Source organism: Notechis scutatus, chromosome 1, assembly GCF_049901735.1.
Source record: "Notechis scutatus isolate UNSWTSFEM ecotype Mainland chromosome 1, rNotScu1.2, whole genome shotgun sequence".
NCBI classification, from domain to species: Eukaryota; Metazoa; Chordata; class Lepidosauria; order Squamata; family Elapidae; genus Notechis; species Notechis scutatus.
Window position 1 is genome coordinate 245,827,434 of NC_142009.1, and position 26,119 is coordinate 245,853,552.

At 36.8% G+C, this 26,119-nt stretch overlaps 1 protein-coding gene and 1 long non-coding RNA gene across 5 annotated transcripts in view; one reads left to right on the forward strand and one right to left on the reverse strand.

Annotated features, from left to right (window-relative positions):
- Nucleotides 1-26,119, forward strand: part of LOC148133308 (uncharacterized) — a 188,595-nt gene that overhangs the window by 96,808 nt on the left and 65,668 nt on the right. The window lies entirely within an intron of this gene.
- The window catches only part of TRIM66 (tripartite motif containing 66), a 61,890-nt gene that overhangs the window by 21,799 nt on the left and 13,972 nt on the right, over nucleotides 1-26,119 (reverse strand). For 3 of the 4 annotated variants that reach the window (XM_087950928.1, XM_087950926.1, XM_026668153.2), the window contains exons 3-11: nucleotides 22,737-22,846; nucleotides 18,799-18,946; nucleotides 17,874-18,006; nucleotides 16,651-16,767; nucleotides 15,532-15,646; nucleotides 14,282-14,428; nucleotides 13,131-13,248; nucleotides 9,440-10,425; nucleotides 6,934-7,077 (exon numbers count right to left, since the gene is read on the reverse strand). In XM_087950928.1, the coding sequence (XP_087807054.1) occupies nucleotides 6,934-7,077; nucleotides 9,440-10,425; nucleotides 13,131-13,248; nucleotides 14,282-14,428; nucleotides 15,532-15,646; nucleotides 16,651-16,767; nucleotides 17,874-18,006; nucleotides 18,799-18,946; nucleotides 22,737-22,745 (1,917 nt within the window). In that variant the 5' untranslated portion in view covers nucleotides 22,746-22,846. Of the gene's footprint in view, nucleotides 1-6,933; nucleotides 7,078-9,439; nucleotides 10,426-13,130; nucleotides 13,249-14,281; nucleotides 14,429-15,531; nucleotides 15,647-16,650; nucleotides 16,768-17,873; nucleotides 18,007-18,798; nucleotides 18,947-22,736; nucleotides 22,847-25,211; nucleotides 25,391-26,119 lie in introns of all 4 variants that reach the window. The other variant, XM_087950927.1, reaches the window with a different exon arrangement.

The window sequence follows — 26,119 nt, forward strand, 5'->3', positions numbered from 1 at the left end:
TTTTAAGTGAATTCCAAATGTAGAAGTGCTTTGAATAGCAAGGTGGATGGTATATGCACTTACATCAATAAATGTACAAATAAATGTATAAATAAATACATAAATAAATAAAGTAATATTTATAAATTGCCCTGCCTTTACGTATAATTAAGAGAAGTAAACAACAGAAGTAAACCTACCAAATTAAATCTATGACAGAAACAAAACTGTTTAAATGTCAAAAGACTCTAGGATAAAAGGTATCTTTAGGAGATCACTACCTGCATTCTGGTTTTATTAAAATAAACAGCTTGAAAATGTGGTAAAGTTACTCTGACAAAGCTGTAAGCTTATGTCAGGTGCATATTTAGCAGTGCAGCAAGATTTAGGATTTAGCCACGAATGACTACAATCATCAACAAATTTTGAAACCTTACATCTACAGTAGTGCCAAAACTTTTTGTTATAAATTGGATAAAATTGAATCTTATAATCCCAGGTTTCTGGTACTCAGGGAGGAAGGAGGGAAAGAGGAAGACTCCAAAAGTGCTATATTTGAATTGGTTTTTATGCTGGTTTCACATTGAAATGGATGATTAAACAACACAAGAGACATGTGGCAAGAATTCCTCAATGGAATATGGATCACCTGCACTGGTTGCAAAAGCTTGACAGAGCCTCCACATATGGCATTATATTGTAGATTTTAAATGTAGAATAAATAAATAAATAAATGCACATTGAAAGATTACATGTAGCCTTTTTTTTTTCCGCAGAAAATAACAACATGCATTGGTTTACTGCATCATAAAAAACATCCTGGAAAGGACATATTTTACTAAAAGAACCAAGATAAAGTATGAAATTACACATTTTATTGTAATTAATTTAAATTGCTCTGAGAATTCCTGTTGCTATCTAAATATTTGTTCTTCCTAAGCCCCAGACAAATATTGCTGTTAAATCATTCTGAGATGGTGCTCAATTTTCAGTTTAAAGATTTCTCAGACAGTCATAATCATGTACAGATGGTCTTCATATGACACTGCACTTGCACATATACTGGTCATATTTTTCCTACTATAGCAGTTATTTCAGATAGAATTTTTATAAGAGTGAAGTGAAGTGATTAATATTATTGTTGCCCTAATATGAGATACCAAAATGATTAGTGTTTGCATGTGTGGTAAGCTTAAGGAGAAGCTTAAAATGAAAGTTGAGTAGTATTGCTATTGGGCTCATTTGATGTTTTGGGTTCTTAACAGGTCACAAGTCATGTATATGATGCTTATGTCATCACAGCAATTGCAAACAAAGTACAAATAATTATCACCATCTTTATGCATAGTATAATTTTCTACCAACAAATCCATACGATTGATATGCTTACATATATCTCAATGAGTTTCACATGACTATATTTCTATATATCATCCACACATTAGCAAATACAATAGTGTTTTTGCTACAAAACTACAGTGTTGTAAAACTACAGTGTTAGTTGAATAGTCAAAGAATATTGTATGTGATGTTTCTCCCAGAAGTATTGACACTGAGAATGCAATATACAGTATCACTGGCAACTATCATGTGAAGTTCCACATCTTCCCTCCTGTGTTCATGCCACTATTGCTTTCTCAAGCTATCAAGGTTTAACCTCTTCCTTATTCAGAACTACATGTACAAGATTGTATGTCTAACCAACATTTCAGAAAAGACACAAATGGCAGCATGACTATAGCCCCATCTATTGGGTGGAATATCCTCGTGTTCTTAAGAGTTATGGTCATGCTATCTTGCATTTGCCAAATTACATTTTCAATCATTGTTTGCATTAGCTCTGAATATATACTACTGCAGTCTGTCATGTAAAGTATCTGAAAAACCTGAAACTAAACAGAGTTTCCAAATGTGCAACTGCATTATTTTTGGAATGTATCTTCTATCTGCAGAAGGTGATTATATAAATATATTGGTTATTGGATTTGATTCATATATAATCATAGTGGCATCTGCTAGCTGCAGTTACAGTATTGCCATGTCAGGGCACCCCTTTGAATGCATGGGGGTGGGAAACTGCCTGATGGTATCAAACATAAAAATACTCTTTAAATCTTCCCTAGGCATTTGGTTATCTTGTTTTTTTCATCAAGACTTTGCGAAGGAAACATCCACTGCTTTCTATGAATAGGAGGCTTTAAAGCCATATTTAGCAAAAAAAAAAATTGCAGCTAGTCAGTTCAAAAATTCTCCCATCACAGTTAAATAAAGTCATAGCTCATTTAACTCAATTAAATAATGTTGCTTGAAAGCATTTTAAAATAGTATTTTATTAAAATTAATGTTAGTGATTGAGTTTCAGATATTTTGCCAACTTGGTAATCTAAACTACCCCCCCTCCATTTTCCAATGTCCTTCTATTAAAGTTTCTTATTTATTTATTTTATTTATTTGATTTGCCAATTGTTTACAAAATAATAAGTATAAGTGTATACATAGTTGTGAATACATGAAATGGGTACATATAAGAAAAATAAAAGAATAAGAGAAACAATAGGACAGGGACGGTATGCACGTTGGTGCGCTGTATGCACGCCCCTACAGACCTCTTAGGAAAGGGGTGAGGTCAATAGTAAACTTCTTAAAAACTGAAAGAAAGAAAACAAAACAAGGGACAAAAAATTGTTTGCAGGATAGCATTACATTATTAAACTACATGCTTAAAATGTTGTCAGTAAAATGTCCATATGTTATTTGACCGATTTGAGAAAATGGTACATTTGAAAACGCCAATGTTGAAACTGTATTACTTCAGCTTTTTGTAATAAGTCCTTGAAGAAGGCAGAATTTTCTTTAAGAAGTTGATGTGCCTTTGCTGCTTTCCAGTTGGGGGAGAAGACAAATCCTACATAGCATCAGGTCAGAAAGCATATTATTTTTTCAATAGTTCCAAATAGTTAGAGTATCTTTAATGAAAACATGTTGAGTATTTACTTAAGTCTATCCCTATGATATTTCCTAAACAAATAACTTCCAAATCAAGGCATCTAGAATAAAGTGATTGGCATTGGTGTGTCCGATCTGTTGAAGCTTTGAGACACATATAGATACTCAGTTAATAATTGTAGTGAGTTGGTGTAAAATACAATAAATCATAACTCTGTTGTATCATACTGATTTAGTCATAGTTATCCTTAAGAGTGTTGTGTTGACTTAGGGAAATTGATGAAATAATAGAAGAGTCCCTGGATTAATTTGTTTCTAGCATGCAGTTGGCTAAAAAATGGTTGAAAGACCTGAGGTGACACCAGTTTGATATGCTGAACAAACTGATGAATTGTTTTAGGAGCAACTGAATTCCAGTAATAGTTGGCTTCATATTCAGATGTTTTATAAAATCTATCAAGTCAATCTTGGTAGGGAGATGTTGAAGGTCCAATCAGAGAAAAGGGCTGTACTGTTTCATATTTGGTTCACTATATTTACCAATAAAAAAATCTTCTTCAAATCATAATCTGGTGACTTCATGGACATATCCTTCATTGACATAACCTTCATTACAATAGTATAGAAGTTGTTATAGTTAGACAGATAGCTTCTCTAACATCTCTTTTGAGATGAAAGGCATAAAAGTAAATTCTTTATATCAGCTCTTATAATGTAAATAATTAGCCTGAAAAGCCATGGTAGAGTTAAACCCAGAAAGCATCTGACAAAGAAAATACTTGAGGGAATTCAGCACAACAGTTTTCTTATCATGAGACTCAAATGATGGGTTTTTCTGTTTTGTGCATTATATCAAAAATGTAGAAGACTTTGTCCATCATGTATCATCAGGGGATGAATTCCATTTGATCAGAATGGGTGTACTGGGTGTTGTTGTCCAATCTATCGGTTAAGACCGTTGTAAAGTTCTTCAGATCCTAATTAATGAAGGACATTGAGCAAAAAGAGGCAATCATAGCCTTTCTCTGTTTTATCTATCAGTTGTTTTCTATTACTCATGAACAGTATCTAATTAGTCAAATTTATGCAAAATGCCTCAGTGTTTTTCTGTAAGAATTATATACAAATATGTCTTTTTGCCTTGCTTGTTCCTTTGCAAATGGCTCCAACAAATTCACTGTTAAATTGCATTTGTAAGGCATCCCTTCTTTATTATCTATAAGCATTTCATACCATGAAGTACACCATGGAAAAGAGAACAGAACAGAAGAAGATCAAGAACCTGGAAAGAGCTAACATCAAGGCTGAGACATGAAGAGCTCAAGTTGCAATTCCAAGAAGAACTGTCTCATTTCCATATCTGTCAACTTAAGTAAGCAGCTTTCATAATGTTATATTACTTATATTACAAAAGGAGGTTCCATCAGGCATGGCTGGAACTGAAACAACAACCACATATATAGTAATCATTGGTACAGTCCTTAACAATTTATTTCTCTGTCTCGTTATACATGTAATATCAGGAAAGATACCTTCTGTGCATGTTAAAAAACAAGATACTTTTTCAATACGAACCAACCAGTAAGGACAATTCTTCCTATGTGTCCACACCATAAACCTCCCTCCACCCTATCTATATTGATATCAACATAAATGTATCATTTTTATTGTCACTGAAGATAATAAATATATCACTCTTCTCAGCAACAGGGCAGGGGGACCTCATTGACATTATGCAAAGAAGACTTAGCTCATCTACCTCCACAGCCTCATAATCCTTACTAATCTACCAAATCCTTGTATTCCTCTCTTTTCTCTTCATGTAAAATGTGAGGCAGGGGGCAAGCATTATCTGAGGCATTTTCATATACCACATTTTGGCCTGGGCTCAGGCTTCAGTTATCTGATTGTTGTCTTGCTAACAGATCTTCCCTCTTCCCTTCAAGGCCAGCTTTTGTACTCACTATAAACTATCATGCCCTGTGAGCAGCCTCCCAGTTTGTACATGTCACCTTGCAGTCTACTGAAGTTCTTGCACTCCCAATAATATATAATACCCAGTGGTCACATTCAAGGGGATTCTGAGATTTATAGCTCTTGACATATCAAGAATTTGGAAAAAGCTAAATCACATGATAATTCTACAACCTGTGGAAGTAGGAATTAGGGAAAAAAAACTACATGCCTCATCCTGACATCAGGATTGTCATTCTTTACTTCTCTGCCTTTCTTACCTTTACAACAGTCTCCAATTCATTGTATTTTTCTATATTACATGTCAGATTTGCCAACATTATTGCTACAATTTTGTATGTTAGTTAGAAGCCTTTAGTTATAAATATTAATTATTCACAAAAGAAACAAAAATAATTTTCCACATGAAGGAGCAATACTGAAGTTCTTTTTAAATAAAAAATACAAGTAAATATAAGGCTTTAAAATATCAGATCTTGCTTGATTTGTGATAATAAGGACAAGAGTTGTCCAGAAAAGATAGAAACTCCCTACAAAATGTTTTGATTGATAAGTCTTAATGTATATTGGCTGCCTCTGCTAATTATTGAGTATTTATTTGATATTAATAGTAGTTTTAAAATGCTAATTGATAAAATATAGTCATTATACACAGTATTATCTAACATTGCTTTGGGTTTTTTTCAGTTTTATATAATTTTAAAATCTCTTTTCAGCTTCTTTCCTCCCCTCTTTTTTCTTGGTTATGCTTTCAAATAAAATAAGTAAAATAAAAATAAAATAAAATATTATTTTAAATATACAAACAAGCATCATCTACAAAACAGCCCTAAAACATGAATGTCCATCTGGAAATTCATAACTCATAATTCATTGAAGAAAGACCTTTGTGGATTTTTTCTGGTATAATTACATTTCAAAGATTCAAAGGTGTGTGGGGGTGGTGGAGGTGGTGGGTGGGTGGGTAGGATGTTTCAGCTCTAGTTGTAATTCAAAGGCAAGTGGATTCAAAGTTATACAATGTTATTTGTCAGCCGGGACAGTAGAAACAGGCTGACACAAGAAAACATCAGGCTTTGAGAGAAATGCAGGCCATTATCTGGCACAGATAAAGCAGAATTTTTTTAAGAGCAGCAAACATTTGGGTCAGTGCTTATGTTAGCCTTGTACCCATTTATTCCTTAGTGGATGAGTTAAACCTGTCCCACTCATGAGGAATTTAAAAATAAAAGTTGACCCAGGAGACCCTGGGTTGGGTAAACATGAGCCCATATTAAAGTGCTCAGAATTAAGTGCTCAGAGTTAAGGTCAGATATGTTACATTCCAGATCCAGCATGATAAAAGGCTTGTGATTGGCCACATTACAGAAAATGGCAGTTGAAAAAGTAAATGAAACTCAATTCAAGGTTACCTTTATCATCCCAAAAGAGCTCTGGTTGGCAGGCAATGGAATGAAATCATACATGAGATGCTCGTTATTCATGTCAAGGTCAGAGAGTCTGTTACACATCACTTCCACCAAATATTCTCAATGTATGAAAGTGAAATTGCAGCAATGTACTTGTCTGCAACACTCCCAGCAGCAGAAAAGCCTCTGAACTTGCAAATCAAATTGAAGTACTGCATATTTATTAAATTTATTACATCAAAATGGGTCTTTGCTTCACCTTGCAAATCTGCTTTGATAGGGTGGTTTGAGCAAAAAAAAATTGTCAAAGCAAACTATCCTTTCAGAGTTTTACCTTGCCATAATGGATATCTAAAACAAATGAAAGGCATTTTGATACTTAAACCTTAAAATGGCTTCAATTACTTTGCAACAGAAAGCTCATCTAACAAATACTTTCCCCCCTATGTTTTACTTCATTCACAATGTTCAAATGTGCTTATAAATAGCATGATATCATGTAAGGTTTCTACACAGAATTCCTCCACAAAGGTGAAAAATTCACCTTCAATTTTTATAAAGGTAGAGAAAGAGGGTTTTTTAGTATAGAATTTTAAAAAAATATTTTATAGGAAGGAAGGTTTACCTTTCTGACTGGACTCAATATACTCTCTGGAGATTGCATGTTGACAGTGGCTTCATCTCCTGGCTGAGACATAGATGGAATCACATTTCTGTCAAGAGGAAGTGCTGGTTTTTGACCTTCTGATTCAGCAGACTCTTCACCAATCTTTCATGAAGAAATAGTATATAGATATAATAGTTTATTCAGTCAATGATCAGCAAAATAAAGGAATAATAAGCACATGGTGACAAGATCACTTACAGCAGGGGTCTCAACCTTGGCAACTTTAAGACTTGTGGACTTCAACTCCCAGAGTTCCTCAGCCAGCAAAGCTGGCTGAGGAACTCTGGGAGATTGAGTCACAAGTCAAAGTTGCCAGGTCAGAGGACTGACTTACAGTACATAAATGTGGTCATTTATATTATCCAAACAAATGGATACTTTTCAGGCTTCATATATATGTATATTCTATGTTAACCTGCCTGCATTTGGCTGCCTAGATATCCACCGATTTAGATGTTGCTATCCATTTTGAGATTCTTAAATGTCCTTACCCCAACGTTTCAGTGAACACATCGCTTCTCAAATGAACTTCATAATACTTTCAAAATTTCTGAGGTTGCTTTTGATTGCATATAAGAGAAATTTATGAGGTTATGGAAACCTGGGAGACCGCCAGTTGCTGGGAATCAGCAGAGTGTAAAAATAGTCCCCAGATCCTATTTTTCTCAGTCATTTAGTTTGAATTTTTGTTGCTGTAACTTTTGTTTGTTCAACATTTTATTATTATTTTAAAAGAATATTATTTGAATTAAAATATGGTAAATCACATCAATTGCCTTTCAGCAGAAAATATATTAATAAATTTTATAAATAAAAAGATCGTGCTATCTTAAAATAACATCTCATTGTTATTCACCTCAGAGACAGCATTTTCATTCCACTGGTATTTTAAACTTATAATGTTATCTATTATGAAGAGGAAAATGTTTCTTTTACAGAACTTTCTCACATCATTTTCCAGGTAATGAATCTGATCATAAATTTTCTCCAAAACTGTTATTTGCCCTGGAAATACCAGATTTCCACCCAGAAAAGGATTAACTTTTTGGGAAGATGAGTTTTATCCAGTTTTTTTTTTTTTAAAAGAAAAGGTAAAGATTTCTCCTACCAGACATGTCTAGGGTGCAGTGCTCATCCCTGATTCACAGCAGAAGATTATGGGTGTATGGGTGTAGAATTATGTAATTATGTACACTTGAGAGCAGGCAAAAGGATTTCATTTTTAATGTGTATCGGTGAGCCCACAGTAAAAAATGACAATAAAGGTTATCTATCTATCTATCATCTATCTATCTATCTATCTATCTATCTATCTATCTATCTATCTATCTATCTATCATCTATCTATCTATCTATCTATCTATCGTCAGCATTGTCCAAAGACATACTGTATGTGTCATGTGGCCAGCATGACTATATGCTGAAGCCGCATGGAACACTGTTACCTAGTAGTGGTAGCTATTTATCTACTTGCATTTGCTTGCTTTTGAACTGCTAGGTGGGCAGGACTTGGGACAGGAATGGGAGCTCACTCCATCACATGGTACTTAGGTCTGGAACTGCCAACTTCAGATTGACAAGCCCAGCGTCTTAACGGATCGGGCCCCTTACAACATGGAAATATATAGAGAAAATTCACTCCTAATTATAGACTGGAAATTTCTCAGTGGATTCTATTTAAACAATGTTTGGTATAACTTTAATGTTAGTTGACTCTTAGAGTAACATGTCAAGCCACATTCTTTTCATCATGCACTAACTGTTGATCTAAGAGCCAAGCAATTGTGGGCATCCTACAATCACATCAAAGTAAAAACAGGGCAGTTTAATGGGGTTTTGAGTAACATGACAATATTAATCCACTATCCTTTCCTTAATGTTATATTTGATTTGCATCCCATCTTTCTGATCCGGTAACCATGCTCTGTTCTGAGGAGGCCCAAAACATTTAAAAACAAAAACAAGCATTAAAAAGTAAAAAAAACAAAACCCAGCTTAAATAAACATTACAATTATCTAACAATTCTTCACCTGGAGAAAGAGAAACATCTTTGAAGATTTCCCTAAATAAAAATGAGAGAATGGGAGCCAAACGCAATCCATAAGAAACTGTTCTGTAGCCCTGAAACCTTTGAAGGAAGGATATCTTATAACTGTAATTTTCACATAAATCTCAATGGAAAGCTTAATCTTTCAAGCCTAGCTTAAAGATCAGTTACCTGATAAACATATCTACTTATTTATTTAAAATAAAGTTAAGAGTTATTCTGTGGTATGATGGATGGCCAATAAATTTTACAAATAAACAAATAAATAAGGTTAAATTAGCTGTTATTTCTTAATCTGGGCTAATTGTCTTTTACTCAATCCTTAGCCAGCCCTGTTTAAGATTGAATATTCATTAACATTAACAAAGAGGCGACCAAATGTGAAGATCAAAAGAAAATAAATCTAGTCAGCTCACTTGCTGTACTTCTTCTTGGTTTTGCTGCTGAACCGTGGCTGGCTGCCTGACAATGTAGTTTATTTGGCCAACAATGGTTTGCTGCACATGCTGTGGCTGCTTGGCCTGATTGAGCTGCAGGCTTGGTTGCTGAGCCTGAAGGAGAAGCTCCAAATCTTTCTTCATTTCCTCCAGTTCAAATTGGTGGTGCATGATGTCCAAGCTCTGTTGTGTCACTTGGTCATGAGGCTTCTCATTTGGGCCTGCGGCAGGTGACTGCTGAGGTGAGAGTGGGGGTGGGGGTGGCAATGGATGTTCCTGTTGTGGTGGCTGTGGCTGTGGCTGTGGCTGTGGCTGTGGCTGTGACTGTGGCGGTGGCTGTTGCTGTGGCTGCAAATTATTCAGCTTTAACTTCTGCAGGGGACCGCCTTGAACCTGCACTGTTGGGCTGTGCAGAGAAGACTGTGCAGGGAGTTGCTGGGAGTGACTACCTTGGCTTTGGTGGCCATCTTGTGATGAAAGGGGATAAATAGATGGAAGGGCATGGTGCATTGGCTGCTCATGGGAGTTCTTGCCCAATCTGGTAGTTAGGCTATCAGACTCTTGATGAGATTTCTGCTCAGCACATGGCTGCATGCTTTTCAGCACTCGTGGGGCACACCTCTGCTCCCTCTCATGTTGCTGCAAGCTGTACTGCACAGGGAAATGCTGTGGGTGGTGTTGCTGCATTTCAGAAGGCTGGCGGAAAGCCTGAGGATGGCTCACAGTTTGATGAGAAAGCTGCCCTTTGTTCATATGTGGGATATTAAGGCAATGAGCACAGCACATGGGTGCCAGGCAATGGACAGGAGGCTGAAATTGGTGGGGCTGGTTATTGAGTGGGTCATGTTGTGGCACTGGAGAATGATGGCCATGATGGTGATACAGAGATGGCTGTATTCCTTGTATACTTGCATAGGTTGGTACATCTGAATGGTGGCTTGGCCCCCCTTCCATTGACAAGTGGCCTAAAAAGAACAAACCAGAAATAATGTAGGACAGCATCAATAGTCCCCATTTTAAGACTCTTTATACAGAATGGGATGTCTATGGAGAGTCTCAGTCATCCATGTCATGGTTGTCCCCAAGGTGCTTTTTCAAGAGGCGATTGGACTTTCTGCTTTTATTTTTTAAAGACGTTTCATTTCTCATCCAAGAAGTTTCTTCAGTTCTGGCAGAGCTGAAAAAGCTTCTTCGATGAGAAGCAAAATGTCTTCAAAGAAAAAGCAGAAAGTCCAGTTGCCCGTTGAAAAAGCACCTTTAGGACATACAGAATAGAACAATTTCATGTTCAGTAAAAGGTGTAGAGAAGATAGCCATCTAAAAGCTTTCCATCCTGGAATTCTGCTTACCTTATACAATAAGTATAAGAGCAGCAGGAAAACAGCACTGATCAACTAAATTCTGAAAGACAGTTCTACTCTAAAAACATAGTATTGAGTGAAAATAATGGTTTGATCCAATATCAGTCTTCATTTTTCTATAGGCAAATATGAAATTTCTGTAAGTCTGCACTTGAGGTGGCTGACCCATACAGGGATTTAATCCATGACCTAGGCATTATCAGTACCATCAGCAATATTACTAAAATTGTTGATATTTGACCAAATGCTAAGCATCAGGAATCAAAAAAAGATACCGCAAAATGTATATGTAGAGCAGGGGTGGGCAAACTACGGCCCGCGGGACACATCTGGCCCGTTGGTCATTTTAATACGGCCCGCCTCTGAAAAAAAATATTCCCCTCTGAAAAACAAATTGGGGCCGGCCAAAAGAGACCCGCCGCGCGCCAAAAATTGCACACACAACACGGAGCTGGGCAGCTGCTTCCCTGCTAGCGGGGCCAAGGCCACCGCCCGGGAACGCCCACTGCTTTCCCAAGCCAGGGCTGGGCGGTGGCGTTGCCCTGCACCGCGTGGCCCCGCCTGGCAGCGTGCTTCTCAGCTGGTCTCCTCCTCCTCGGCCATACAGAACAAACAGGCAGAGAAGGAGGAGATCAGCCGGCTGGTTGGGGGAAGCTTTCTGCCGAAAGAGGCAGCTACTAATCTCCGGCTTTGCTCCACTTCTCCAATGGTCCGGCACCACCCTTTGTTTTGTATGGCCGAGGAGGAAGAGACCAGCTGGCTGGTTGGGGAAGCTTTCTGCGCCGAAAGAGGCAACTACTAATCTCCGGCTTTGCTCCGCTTCTCCAATGGTCCGGCACCACCCTGTTCTTCTTGTGCTGCAAAAGAGGCGGCTAATGATCTCCGGCTCCACTCTGCTTCTCCAACATCCGGCGCCACCCTGTTCTGTGTCAGGCCCAGCAAGTCCGAGCAGCCGACGCACAGAACAGGGCAGCGCCGGATGTTGGAGAAGCAGAGTGAGCCGAGATCATTAGCCGCCTCTTTCGCAGCACAAGAAGCCTCCCCAACTGGCCAGGTGTGCTCTCCTCCTTCTCTGCCTCTCCCCTCTTGCTCCTCACAGTTGCCCTGAGCTGGTGCGGTTCTTTACTTGGGCAGCCAGACACCCGCAGCAGCGCCCGCAGCAGCAACAGGCAGTTCTGCCTGGGCTCTGCTCAGGTGTCCGGCTGGGGCTGACAGGAGTTGCTACCTCATGGCGGCTCCAGTCCCACGTTGCCTTGGGAAGGGAAAGGCAAAACCAGGAGCCGCTGAGCCTGAACCTCCGGTGCCGCTGCTGCTGTTGCAAAGCACCGCCGCGGCTCTTCCTTTTTGCCTTTCCTTCCCGAGGCAACGTGGGACTGGAGCCGCGTGGAGCCGTGCCGGCAGTAGCAACTCCTGACTCAGGGGGCCTCCGAGGGGAGGGGAAGGAGGAGAAGAAGGGGGAAGGGGGGCGATTCCCAAAAAATCTTGTGCTGACCCGGCCCGTCTGTCAAATTTTAAAAGTGAATGCGGCCCCCCGAGCCAAAAAGTTTGCCCACCCCTGATGTAGAGTGTGCCCTTTTTTAATTGCCGTCATTGTTGATTGTCTACCCCAAAAAGCACTAGACTGAAGGAAGGCATAACAATGTAGTAATCAATAGAATATAAATCCATGAAAGTCCTTAGTAATCAAAATAATAATGCGGTGGTTCCAGTGCTTATCAGCACACTGGGTGCATCTGCACATCAACAAAATGTCATCAAAACAGGATATCATATTCCCAGGTTCAGGAGCCTTTCAAAACCCTGAAGACACCAATTTTGAGAAAACTGTCAACAATCTTGTTATGCCATCTAGCCTGAAAATATAATATTTTACTTTTTCTGTTTATCAGTTAAACAGGAGACTGGATCACTAAGATAATCAGAGTTTTATTTCCAATATAGCAACAAGAAGGAAAGCGTTAAAGAATCCCTTGGCTCTGCCAATCATTTAAAACCCTCCAGTGACCCCAGAGAACCACTGGAACAAAGCTCTTTTATTGGAAAATTCCCAGCCTGCAATTTCTTACAATGGTCTCTCCTAGATTCTGATTTGTGTTCTGTTCTGTCACTTCTAAAACTTTTTTGGAACTGTAAGAAACAATTCTGAGCTGGCTTCCTCACTCCCTAGGTCACAAGAACATTGGAGAAAGGACAATGTCACTTACGTAACATAGAAATAAAGAACCATTCTCTCTGTCTCTCTTTCTCTCACACACACAAATACATACATTTTCCCAAAAAACTGTACAATTATACAATATACTTTTTACCTAAATTGGATAGTTGTTTAGTCCAAAAAGATGGGTCCCATGTGAATCTGATCTTCCAAGGACAACCCACATCTGGATTATAATTGGTTTCTAGCAAACGCTGGATCTGAAAAACAATCTAGAGAGAATCCCGAGAATTATAGTTTAATGCAATAAATATATAATTGGCTGCTTATAGCTTAGGACTTGAAATTGGCACCTAGTCCTATATTTCCTTATTGTTCCCATTCACTATGGGCTTGCTTACATGGGCTTGCTTAGATATTCAAGTAAAGATTCCTAAGCTATTATGAACTGAAAAGAAAAAATGAATAGAATGCCATTTACCATAAAATAAATTATCTTGCATTTAGACAATAGAGTTTTAACTCAGTTTTATCAGCATTAGGAATTTTGGAGGCAACAAAGGTTGGCCGCCATAGTAATCATATGATGATAAAATCAACATGGCTCACATGAAAAGCCATTCCAGAACAATGTTTATTATACAGGTAGTCCTCAACTTACGACCACAATTGAGTCCAAAATTTCTGTTGTTAAGACATTTGTTAAGTGAGTTTTGCAACCTTGCTTGCCATAATTGTTACATAAATCACTGCAGTTGATAAGTTAGTAACCCAGTTGTTAAATGAATTTGGCTTCCCCATTGATTTTGCTTGTGAGAAGGTCGCAAAAGATGATCAGACGACCTTGGGACACAGCAACGGTCGTAAATATTCAGTTGCCAAGCATCTGAATTTTGATGACATGATCATGGAGATGCTGCAATGGTCATAACTGTGAAAAACAGTCGTAAATCACAATGCTATTTTAACTTTGAACAGTCACTAAACAAACTGTTGCAAGTCAAGGACTATCTGTACTTTTTCTTAGAGACTTAATAACTATTTACTTCTGTTGGGATGACTATCTTTATTTGCTTTAAAAAGCCTTTTAAACGTTTTATTCACAGGAACAAGGCACTTTTGACCTATCAGTACTACCTTATCATTGTCTACTTACTTTATTTCTCTCTTCATAATCTTTCATGATCATTCAAGAAAGATCAATCTGAATAATTCTTATAGCAAACCATGTTCATTTAAAAGGTCAAACTACATTTTAGACAAGAAGCCCATCTAAAGTATCTTGAGGTGAGCATTTACCCTTACCAGTTCTTTACTGAAGAGGAATGGAACGGTGCTTTTACTGCATACTGCCCAGCTAAGAAAGTTTTGCACGTGTTCAAACTGCCTGTTTAGCACCATGATGCTCTGAAGTTGTTGTTCCATTTTTTGCTTCCTTTCACAGGTGATCCGCTGTCAACAATCAGAAACAAAGAAGCAAACAGTTATTTTAAAATATAGTTCGCTTTGTAATAAATGATATCTATATTCAAAATGAGATATAAAAATCCACAAATTAGATCGGGAGTAAATAACCCTTGCTAAGTCAATAGGCACAAATAAAATGGTTCAAGTCTATGCTTGGCACTCTCAGAAAATGGCTGCCATGGAATAGTGATTTGTTCTTATAACATTTAGGCATGACCCAGTAAGTACGGCTACTCACAAAGTATTCATTCCCAGAAAAATAAACTGTTTTTGTAGCTCTCTGTCACCTCAAGAATTTTAGGACTGCAGCTTAGTTTTGTCTCTTTTTCTGTGTAGATGAGCAAGCACTCAATAGAACAGCCAATCTCCATTTTTATTTTTAAAGATGGCCTGTAAGACTTGGAGCATTTCTTGTAAATATAGTTATCAGTAGATGCTGAAGTTTTTGTTTTAGCACACAGGCTGATTTATTTCTAATTTAAAAAATCTTTGAAAATTAATTCAGGTTATGATTGAACACTAATGCTTTAATCAACCAAGAGTGGTAGAAGTTAGTTTTCATTCATTCTCTTTTCTTTTTCTAAGCCTAAACAGTACTAAGCCTTCAGTACTAAGTTCCCGTAGATCTAGGTTGACATTGTGAATCCCATCGATGGTACAGATCTTATAAATATCTAGCTGTTTCTCTCTCCCAAACTTGGTAATAGCCTAGGGAATTGTTACAGAATATAAATATCCTTCCAAGTTTTATTTTCCCTCAACTAGTGTCAGCTTTCCCAGGTAGATCAGACAGGAAACATAACTAGGTGAGCTAATTCTACTTTACTGTAAGGCTACATTAAGAGAATCTTGCAAGTCTGATAGTTGAAATTTCCCACAGTCTTTTCTTATAGTATGGGTTTCTTTCTTTGCCTATGTCCTCTCTTATCTAAACATTCCCTAGGAAGCATTTTCTCCCCCCCCCCCCAATCTCTCAAATCAGTCTCACAGATTATTATAACTAGTGAGTTTATCAACCAATCAATGCTGCAGTAAATTGGCATCTCCTGCCTCCTTATCTTCTTAGTTTCAAGAACCATCCTATTTACCTCCAACTGTTCAAGGAGAACATTTGTCCGCTTATTTATTTCACTGATCAGGACCATTTTGGCCATTTTGATCTGATTTTCTATTTTCCGTTGCAAGTGTTTTGCTTCAAACAATCTGTAGAGAGAGATTAACAGTTTCAATAACTATAATCATGTTTCAAAATGTTTGGAAGAAATCATATTTATGGAGGTTAAAAATGTGATTAGCTGCTTATTTATGATGTAAACATGTGCAGAATGAATTTGTATATGGATTTAAGGCCTGAATTTTTCAAGTTGCAGGATGCATTGATTCACCTAATATTTACTTTTTAGCATTTGTACACATTTAAATGGTATACTTAATGGGCTTATCATTTTTTTCTCAAAAGTGAAGAATAGTTTTGTCAATATTAAGCACTACATTTTTAAATTTTATTTGCCAGGACTTTTGAACAATTATTAATTGTATAACATTCAATATTTACTTGTCACACATAAGCGTTTCAATTTTATTTTACGAGTATTTTGGTATCTATTTTCACATCTTGAAGAAAACCAACCTAATGTTCCAGCACTTTTTTCTCACAATGTAACTTTATACCCATAGAACATGGGTTCATATTTTATGAATATTTATGAATATTAAAAATCTATTTTTAACCTCCATAAATATTTCAGAAACTAAATAAACAAAAAGGTTATTGAAAACTTGTCACCATATAGGCTATACTGACAGTGTCCTAACCTGTACTAAGTTACTTACTGCCCAGTAAGTCATAATCTATACCAAAGTTACACCTCTGTAAACATCAGAAAAATGTCACTAAAGAAATTAGATTAAAAGAGAAATGGAATGCTGAAGGTTGATACGAGGATTGTCTCATAGCTGAGGATTATTAGTTAGTGCAATACAGCTACGGTGGTGTTTGAACAATAGCATGACTGTATGATGTCAATCCACAGTGAAAGACGCTATGAATTTGAATGAATAGAGAATTTATAGAGTTGCAGAAGCAGAGGCACCAAATCATTCTCTATGTAGTCCCAAGAATTAACTCTTAGAATTACAAATCAATTTGTCAATGAAAAAAGCCATTATAGAATTCATCTTCTTAAAAGAGGGATCTCCTCAGTTACCTGTCTTCAATATGTTTAGCCGAGACTTGCATTACATTTTTTTTCTCTTCTACTTTGCAGGTTATGTTTTCCAGGATAACCCTTTGATTTTGCAATGCTTCTTGAAGATGCCTGAATCTAAGGGAAAAAAGAAAAGTCTTGGAAGTTTTATCTTGGTTCAAAAGGTCAATCAGATAGTTTCCCTAGCAGTCTGCCAACCCTCCTCTTAAGCTCGATCCCTTCAAATTTCATTTCTATTCTCTCTTCCAATTCCATAAGAATTTAACAGTAACTCTGTATTCCTCAGCAACATACTACATAGCAAAGATGGGCAGCATATATCTCTTGGCCTAATTTTAGGCATGTGTGGGAAGCCTAAAGCCAGAGAAAGTGAGCAAGAAGAAAATAACAATAGCAATAGCACTTAGACTTATATACCACTTCATAGTGCTTTACAGCCCTCTCTCAGCAGTATACAGGGTCAGCATATTATCCCCAACAATTTTACCTTGGAAGGATGAAAGGATGAGTTCAACCTTGAGCCAGTCAGAATCGAACTCCTGACAGTGAGCAGTGAATTAGCCTGCAATACTGCATTCTAACCACGGTTCTGATATAAAGGAGAAGCCTTTCCGGTGATTATTTCAGATCTAGGCCTATATCAATGAGAATCTATGGAGATTCTCAGTCATCCAGCTTTTTGCTGCAAGGACTACACTGGGCAAGCACCAGGAGTCAAGGCACAAAAATGAAAAAGGATAAAACCTCTCTCTCCATGGTTAGAGAAAAAAAGAAAAAGAAAAGGATGGCAAGAACAAAATAGGTGGGAAACAGCAACAACAAAAAAGAAAGTTGTATGCTGCAAGCTGCCCAGAGTTGCTGTTGCAGAGAGGGTGGCATATAAATGTAATAAATAAATACATAAACAAAATAAAGCCCTATTATGTATTTTTTATTCTAGTCCTGCTTACAATGAGCAGAGCCTCAAATGTATTCGCATTGGCCATATTGGCCCACTGATTTAGTGGGACAGAGAAGCTTCCCTGGGGTGGCCAGGAATAGGAGCGGGCACATGGGTGTTCACAAACTGAAAGGAGGGAGGACTTCCAGCAGGTATAACTTGCTTGAAAAGTTATACCTGCTCCAATTCTCTTTTTCTGCCTAAGTCTTAAAAATGAAGGGACCTTGTCTTGCTATACCAAGCCATCTTTGGGTGAGTCAACATGGCAATTTTGATTTTCTACCTGTGATCCTTGTGCTCCGTCAGGAGGCAGCAGCGACAGGTAAGGACGTCACAAGTCTCACAAAACAGCTTAAGCCTCTCTTGGCTGTGAATTGGACAAAACAAGGGATATTCATTGGCTTCCCCTTCAACTCCTGAAAAAGAAAACATTGCTATTAAATAAGAACAGTTACAATTGCCTACAATATCAGGCTCAGGCAACAAGCTGTCACAACCCATGGACTGGTAGTCAGTTGAACCGAAAAAAAGTGGACCCTGCATTTTGCGAGAAAAATTCTAGGGGGAAAAATGCAGATATAACAACATGTTGAAGTTTATTTTTAGAGAAATATTGGTTTAAATTTATGATTACTAAATGGTCTTATATAGTAAATTCTGAAAGTTAACACAATTAATCTCGGGTTGTCAGGAATCATGTATTTTCATATCCATCAAATTTCAAGCTCATATGTAAATCATCTAAATTCTTCATAAGCAAATATAAATTTATTATGCTTCACTATTTCAATTTTGAACTGAAAATCTTGTAGAGAAAAAAAAACCAGAATGTGACCATGCCTTCAAAATACACTATGTTCCTCCTCTGGAAGGAGCTAAAAAAAAAAAAAAACTAAATTAGAACACACATTTAGGTGAATCCACAGAATTTCAGAACCTTTTTCAGTTTCTCTTTGGTGATTTTCAGAAATTTTTAGGAAGGATATAGAAATTCTACACCAGCAGCCCGTAATCTTTTGGGCACCAGGGACCAGTTCTGTGATGAGAGGTTTTTCCGCGGGGTTGGGTGGGAGTTCTGAATTCTGTTGAGAACTGCAACACATTAGATAAGGGAGTGTTTCTGCACATAACACAGGTCCTATAAGTGAATTACAGATATATTGTTCAGCATCAGAATGGGAATAAACATGAGCAGGTTCCATTTCTACCTGAACATCCCTTCAAGGAGACTGGCAAAAAATGTTCTCCAGTTTCTTTGCTATGGCTGTGTTCTTCTGTACATAAGCTACAAAGCCACTTGTTGCAGTTAGTACACAAACTGTGTGCAGGTCTCTTTTCTTTACAACCAGAGCAGTTCTGTAACAGATTCAAACAGGAGAAAAACAGAATTACATTGGGATTACTCCCATTAGCTGACAGAGTCATTTTCTCAATATAATGCACATTTGGAAGTTGTTCTTTTTAAAGGTGGCATTTGCTGTTTAATAGGTCAGCAGTGGTTTGATGCACATATAACTATGATGGCACAGGTCATCTCTTTACTAGCATCTTATAGCATTATCCAGCCTTTGAAATTAATAATTTAAGGCAGGATTTATATCACTGTAGTGATAGTTGGCGATGAGATAATATAATTCATTGGAGAGAAAATAGTCTTAATGGACAGAGATTTCCATCTCTTAAACACTATGTAAGAGAGAGAGAAAATCAGGGGATGGTGAATTCACACAAAGAAAATGTTAAATTGTGCAGACCATTCATTCTGGTAATATGTGGGTTGCAAACTTCCTTGATCATCAAATCAAAGAAAGTCCCTTTTCAGAGCTCATCCAACTAAATTGAGAAATTTTTGAGACACCCAGTGACATGTTTCCAATAGAGAATGTAAAGCTTGAGCACCTTATCTAGTGGCAGAAGTAAATAACATATATTCTTTGACATATCACATTTCCAAGCTATTTAAAACAGAAATATGGGATTTCTGGCTCTCTTATTATGACTGTATGAGTGCTTAGCATCCTTCATTATCAGCCATGCTAACCAGGGTTGCTGGGAGTTGAAGTTTAATAAAAATTTTCCATCCTTTGTTTTAATGGCAACATTTAGCGTTCTGCGCCATACATTGCACCATGCAAAAGAAATGGAGAAACAAGCACATGACCCGTTCTTCTTGATCTCTCTAACTATATTTAATTCACATATTCAGTGAATGGATAAGGAGTCTGAAAATTCAGGTACAGGAAGCTTACAATAAATTAGGAAACTTTTACATGTATGAGACATATTTAAATTATTTCATCATATCCTATGTGTTTCTTTTCACCTCAAAATATATGGGAAGTAACAGGTAAGGGTATCATTTCAGCCTTAAACTCTTGTTCTATTTTTCTAACCAGTGTTTATCAGAATTCAAGCATAGCCTTGAATTCAAAATATATATTTTGCCTTGGAAAATTTTCCAAGGCAAAATATAAATATATCCAATCAAATACCTGTTGCAATTTTTAAAAAATGAAAGCAAATGAAAAGTAGCAGATTCTCATGATCTTGTTCTCCCTAACTAATAACTATGCTTTTAGAGTGACAAATCCTTGAGTGATATGTGTGTGGGGAAATCCACAAACTCTTCTTGAAAAAGTTATTTTCAAGTTGGCAGGTCATAAGTGGGATGTCTGTCTTTAAATGTCTTTTTCTAAAGCCCATGTTCCTTTGTTCAGGTTTCCCTTGATTCATTTTGCAAACGAGTAATAATTATTTAACAGAAGTACACACCCCTATACTAGCCAGAAAAATGCCTAAAGTCTCATGGAACTCTTTGGAGTTTGTAGCACAAATATAGTTAATCATAAATCTAAATTTCAACTAAAAGTAGAGTGGCCATGACAAGTAATATATATAAAATTCTTCATATCTAGATCATACTACAGTCCTGCCGAATAAAAAAGAACCAAATCTAGCGTGTGACCAGCTATAACTTTTGAGCTATTAAAGACTGAAATTCTTCATCATTAGCTGCCATGAAACCCTGAGCTGCTGTAACCATTATGGCCTCAGCCTGGATATCTAAATCCATCAGAACTGCAACCTTTGGTGTCTTCAACAGAGTCCAGTTCCCTGTTACCTAGGCTTCCTTTGTGCAATTACTTAGAAGAGGAAGTCCCTCTGGGAATTTGCCCGAATTAGACTGACTGAAAGCTCAGGAAAGCTTTTCTGTGCACTCTCAGCTTGAGCCAGACTGTTGCTGAAGTAACATCTCTCTTGGGGCTCTGAGATCCTGTTTGTGCTTTGCCAGCTCTGAGGTTCATACTGTAAGTTTTATCAGAAGTGAGACAATGGAGAGTAAGAATTGTCTTTTGGGAAAAGACCAAGGCTAGGGTAGAGTAGTTAATCCTTGCTATTCAATACTTCTATACATGTTTTTCAAGTCATTACAAGTCATTGACAGTCTGTGTCATGTATAGAAATCAAATATAATTTGCTCTGATTCTATATCCCTACACAATTGTGACAATTCAATTAATGGAAGTAAACACCAACTAATAAATGCTCTGTCCTGCACAATTGGCAAAAAAAATCAGAACACCAAATACAAGTTGGGTGAAAACAATCTTGTAGCCAACCCTCACTTTGCCAAGGACCTAGGAGTACTCATCTCAAACGATCTAAGCCCCAGAGCTCATTGTAACAGCATTGCCAAAAAGACATTAAGAGTTGTTAACCTAATCTTGCGAAGCTTCTTCTCCGGTAACATTGTATTGCTAACTAGGGCATACAAAATCTTTGCCAGGCCAATTCTTGAATACATCTCATCCACCTGGAATCCACACTGTATATTGGACATTAACATGATTGAGGGGTCCAGAGGTATTTCACGAGAAGAGTTCTCCACTCCTCTACCCACAATAGAATCCCTTATGCCAACAGGCTTGAAATTCTGGGCTTGGACAATCCGGAACTGTGCCACCTGCAGTCCGATCTATGCATACTACATAAAATTGTCTGCTACAATGTTTTACCTGTCAACAACAACTTCAGCTTCAACCACAATAATACACAGGCAAACAATCGATACAAACTCAAGGTAAACCGCTTCAAACTCGATTGCAGAAAATATGACTTCAGCAACAGAGTGGTCAATGCCTAGAATGTTCTACCCGACTCAATTGTTACAGCCTCAAACCCTCACAGCTTCAACCTCAAACAGTCTACCGTGGACCTCACCCCATTCTTAAGAGGTCCCTAAAGGGGGCGTGCATAAGCGCACCAGTGTGCCTACCATCCCTGTCTTATTGTCCCCATTTATCTGAACTTACTTTGCTTATGTTTATGTTTATACCTATACCTACTATCTTGTACATGTTTGACAAACAAACAAATAAATAAAATAAATACATTTTAGCAGTGGATGCAGCATAAAAATTTGAAAACTTCTACATTATTTAGCTCTGATAACAATGAAAACCCATCCTGTATAACATGTGCAGACACATGAAATGTATTTTATTAAGGAATTCATGGTTGAACAGGACTAACCATTTCTTTTTAAACATGACTGCTTCTTTCAAACCACAACTACTGATCAACAAAAATGTATGCCCTGAGTATCTCCTTCTTTTGCTTCAAAGTGGCAATGGACCAATAACAACAATAAAAAAAACATTGATGGAATTCAACCTATGCTCAGAATTCAAAAACTATTTTGTAGATAGAACATAGTAGACTATTACAATGAAGAATAGAAACTCTCAGGCATATCCCTATTATATAATGAAATATTAGGCTTTAAAGTTTGTTAAACTGAAACAGAGTAGATTACTTAATCCACTAAAGGAGAAGCAACACATGGTCTATAATAACTGATTAAATTATTCAATTCAACAGTGTGTTAAATTTTCAAAATAAAAGAACATACTGTCAAGAACACTTAATTAAAGATATCTACGCTAATAATCCTGAGAATTTATTTTTTGGATTAAGAAATGATTAAATCAGATTCTTTTATAAAAATTTATTTTTAGAACCCCAACAATCAACAGGAGCTGGACTATTTATCCAAATTTGTACCATTCCTAAAGCATAAAAACTCTGAAGTTACTTAATCTGTACGAGGCATACCAACTTATTAAACAACTATACACATACTTACTCTTGCCATGTCTGGCTTTATTGTGGCAACAATTCCTATAAAAGAAATCTTCTATGATACTACATTCCTTGGTACAGTAATATAGAAGTCATGTACAAAATCGATGCTACCTACATAAAGAGAAGGAAAAAAAACATCAACACAATTCAGAAAATCACATTTGAACACATTTTACATATTTGTCTTGAAATCTTAAATGATCATATATGCACCTAAGAATTCAGTATTTATGAAGAATTACGTACACAGAATAAAGGTACCTGGCTAGTACAGACCCTGATTGCTTGTTGAATGTATTACTGTATAATAACTGCATTGCTACATAAAATCAAGCCAAGATTTTAAAATCACGATTTATTGAACAAATCATGGTGGCCTAGTTCATATATGACATTACACCAGAATGGTTGAATTTATACACCATGCTAAGCCAAAAAACAATAATACCTCAATTACACATAACATGAACTTGTTTTTAAATGTCTTTCTTTCAAATTATGCACTGCTACCATCATATTTGTTCCATGCTCTTCTAGAGAAAGTTCAGGGAAACTCACATGGGAGTATTTCTTTCACAACAAGAATAATGGCTAAGTGATGAAAGTAGGAAAGAAAGCTTTACTTTACTTGAAATGTATGAATGAGCAGAAAGGCAAACCTAAGATTTTCTTGTTCAGGTATATCACACTATCCATTAAAGAAAGGATAAGAGATAGCTAAATTTTGCTCTTACATAGCATCTCATTTCTTTCAGAAAATATATGGAAGTAAATAAAGATGAAACAGTTAACTGAAACCCAAATTTTGTCAATGTATTAAAATTTAAAATTAATACATTTCTTAAGATAGTGGATTCTTACTTTTTTAAAATGTATTTTCAGTATTATGATGTTTTTCATAGTAGCATTACTTGGAGATGTCCTTATCACTTAACAAATGTAAATAAGAAAACAAAGGAAATATGAGGACAATTATGTTGTGTTACTGACCTACTCACATAATATGGACAATATCATTTTTCCACATTATATATTTATTTGATTTATATTATTCTTTCAAGTCAAAATAAGCATTTAAATTTATCTGATGGCCTTGGAGCCTTATTTTTTAATTTCATGACTGTTTTGAGTGATTATGCACAGATTTCACCAAATTGTGAAATTGTAGCAGGAATACCTTATGGAAGATTCTGGAAACTATACAAAGATAACAATCAAAATAGCAAATTGAAATTATTTTCTGACTACCATAAGTTTTATGTACGAAGTAATTGGCTTTTTCATTGCTTTTGCTTCGTATTATTCTTATAGCATCTGGGATGATGACTCTGAAATTAATTTAAATAAAAAGCATCAACTAAATCAATCCTTTTGTATTTAAAAACGTTTAGTACAAATCTAGAAGCCTGGGAGAAATTTCTTAAGAGTAAATGATAGACATCTTCACTTATTGTTCCAAATCAAATTTCAGGATAGAGATAAAAATTAAGTAATGAAAACCTCCACTGATTTGACTAATCTATATACATAAAAGTGAAACACCACTCATGCATCATCACAAAATCTCTAGAACCGTAAAGCCTACAAACTTGAAATTTGGTACGTATGTTCCTCTTGGCTTCTAGATGCTCACTAAGAAAGGATTTTTTGAAATGACCATCAGAGCATTAGTATTTTGTATATTATTATTAACACGCTCTGATGCTAAGGAGTTCTACTCTCCCTCCCCATGCAAAAAGAAATCTGTTCCAAATACAAAACACAAGCAGAGGAGAGGAGTTTCAGTTTTAGTTTCACAGCACCAAGCAGCTTTAGTACAGAACACTTGAGTTAAGCCACGCCCAGGCTCCTTGGAGTCTTCTTCTTGCTCACACACTAAATACTGTTTCAGTTTCCAAACAGGACACTAGTCAGATGAATACCAATGGATGCTGGTAGGCAGAGGCAGATTTTTTCTCTCCTTATTTTCCTCCCAAAAAACTAAGCCAACCACATAATATCCTAGAGAAGCACGGGTATCGAGCTACTTTATTTATATAGCTACCCATTTGTCAAGCAAAAATAGAAGATTGAGGATACAACTGCCATAATTCCTATTTTACAAAGGGCAATTACATTATATTACATTACATTAAAGAGGCATCAGTCTACTAACTGTAAGTATCCTCTAAGTCAGTGGCCCCCAATCTTTTGGGCACCAGGGACCAATTTTGTGGAGAGAGGTGTTTCTGCAGACTGAAGTGGGTGTGGTTTCGTGTGCTGCCTGCATCCTACGGATGGGGCTTCATTTGGTTTGTGCAGCTTTTTGGCATGCCAGTCCACAAATGGGAGGTTGGGGACCCCTGCTCTAAGTAAAAGAGTAGGCCAGTCTAGGTTAAAGAACTGTAAGGAGGAAAGCAGCGGTTGTTCAGTTGCCCATCAGGACTTATCACTTGGGCAGGACACAGAACAGACTTATAGTTCACTTAATCGGTACCTTTTCCATTGTTCTATGTCCAGCATCTTAACTGAGCATAATAGTTTGTTGAACTTAGACTGGGGAAATCCAAATACAAGTCCCCACTCACCCACAGAGTGGCATAAAGCTCTCCCTTCTGTATTTTTGAACAAAATTTTCCCAGGCTGACCATTCTTCCATGTGTGAATCTGGGAAGACTGAAACAATACAACACATTTTGTTACACTGCACCTTTTTAACATATCTCTGTAATAGTTTGCCCTAGCCATGTCAGGACAAAGGAGAATTTGTGCCAAGCATGATATAAAATAACATCAACTACATAAAGCAAAACATTCATTATGTTAATGCAAACATAATCAAGCTGTGTGTTATTAATGCATCTGTGCTTTTTTTAAAAAAAATGCTGATTTATTATCATAAATAAATACTGTGACTATTCATGGAGCTCATTTAGTGACTTTGGGCCAGTCACTTTGTTAAAGACCTATTAACAAGATTGTTATTATGAGGGGACCTCTGAGTTAGCTGACTAACACTCTTAAGAGGAAAAACAGGATAGATAAGCAATAAATAAGTACATATTTAAATTATTTAAATAAATACATATTTAAATTAAATTATATATGTGTATCATGTATTTAAGTTAGCATATGAAAACTTTATGCAAATTGATGTCATATCTTTACTTCTTTTTGCTGATGCACTTCCATGGGGGGGGCGGGGAACAATGCAAAGATGCAGGGGAGAAAACCTAGCAGAGGAAAATTCAGCACCTCCTTCCCCTCTCTATTCTGCTCAAAACAAGTCACTCTTTCTGGTGACTTCTTGTATTAAATCAAGTGGCCATTATAAACACATAAAATCAATATACCATGTGTTACTAAACCATTATTATACATTCATGCAGGCACAGTATCTGAAAA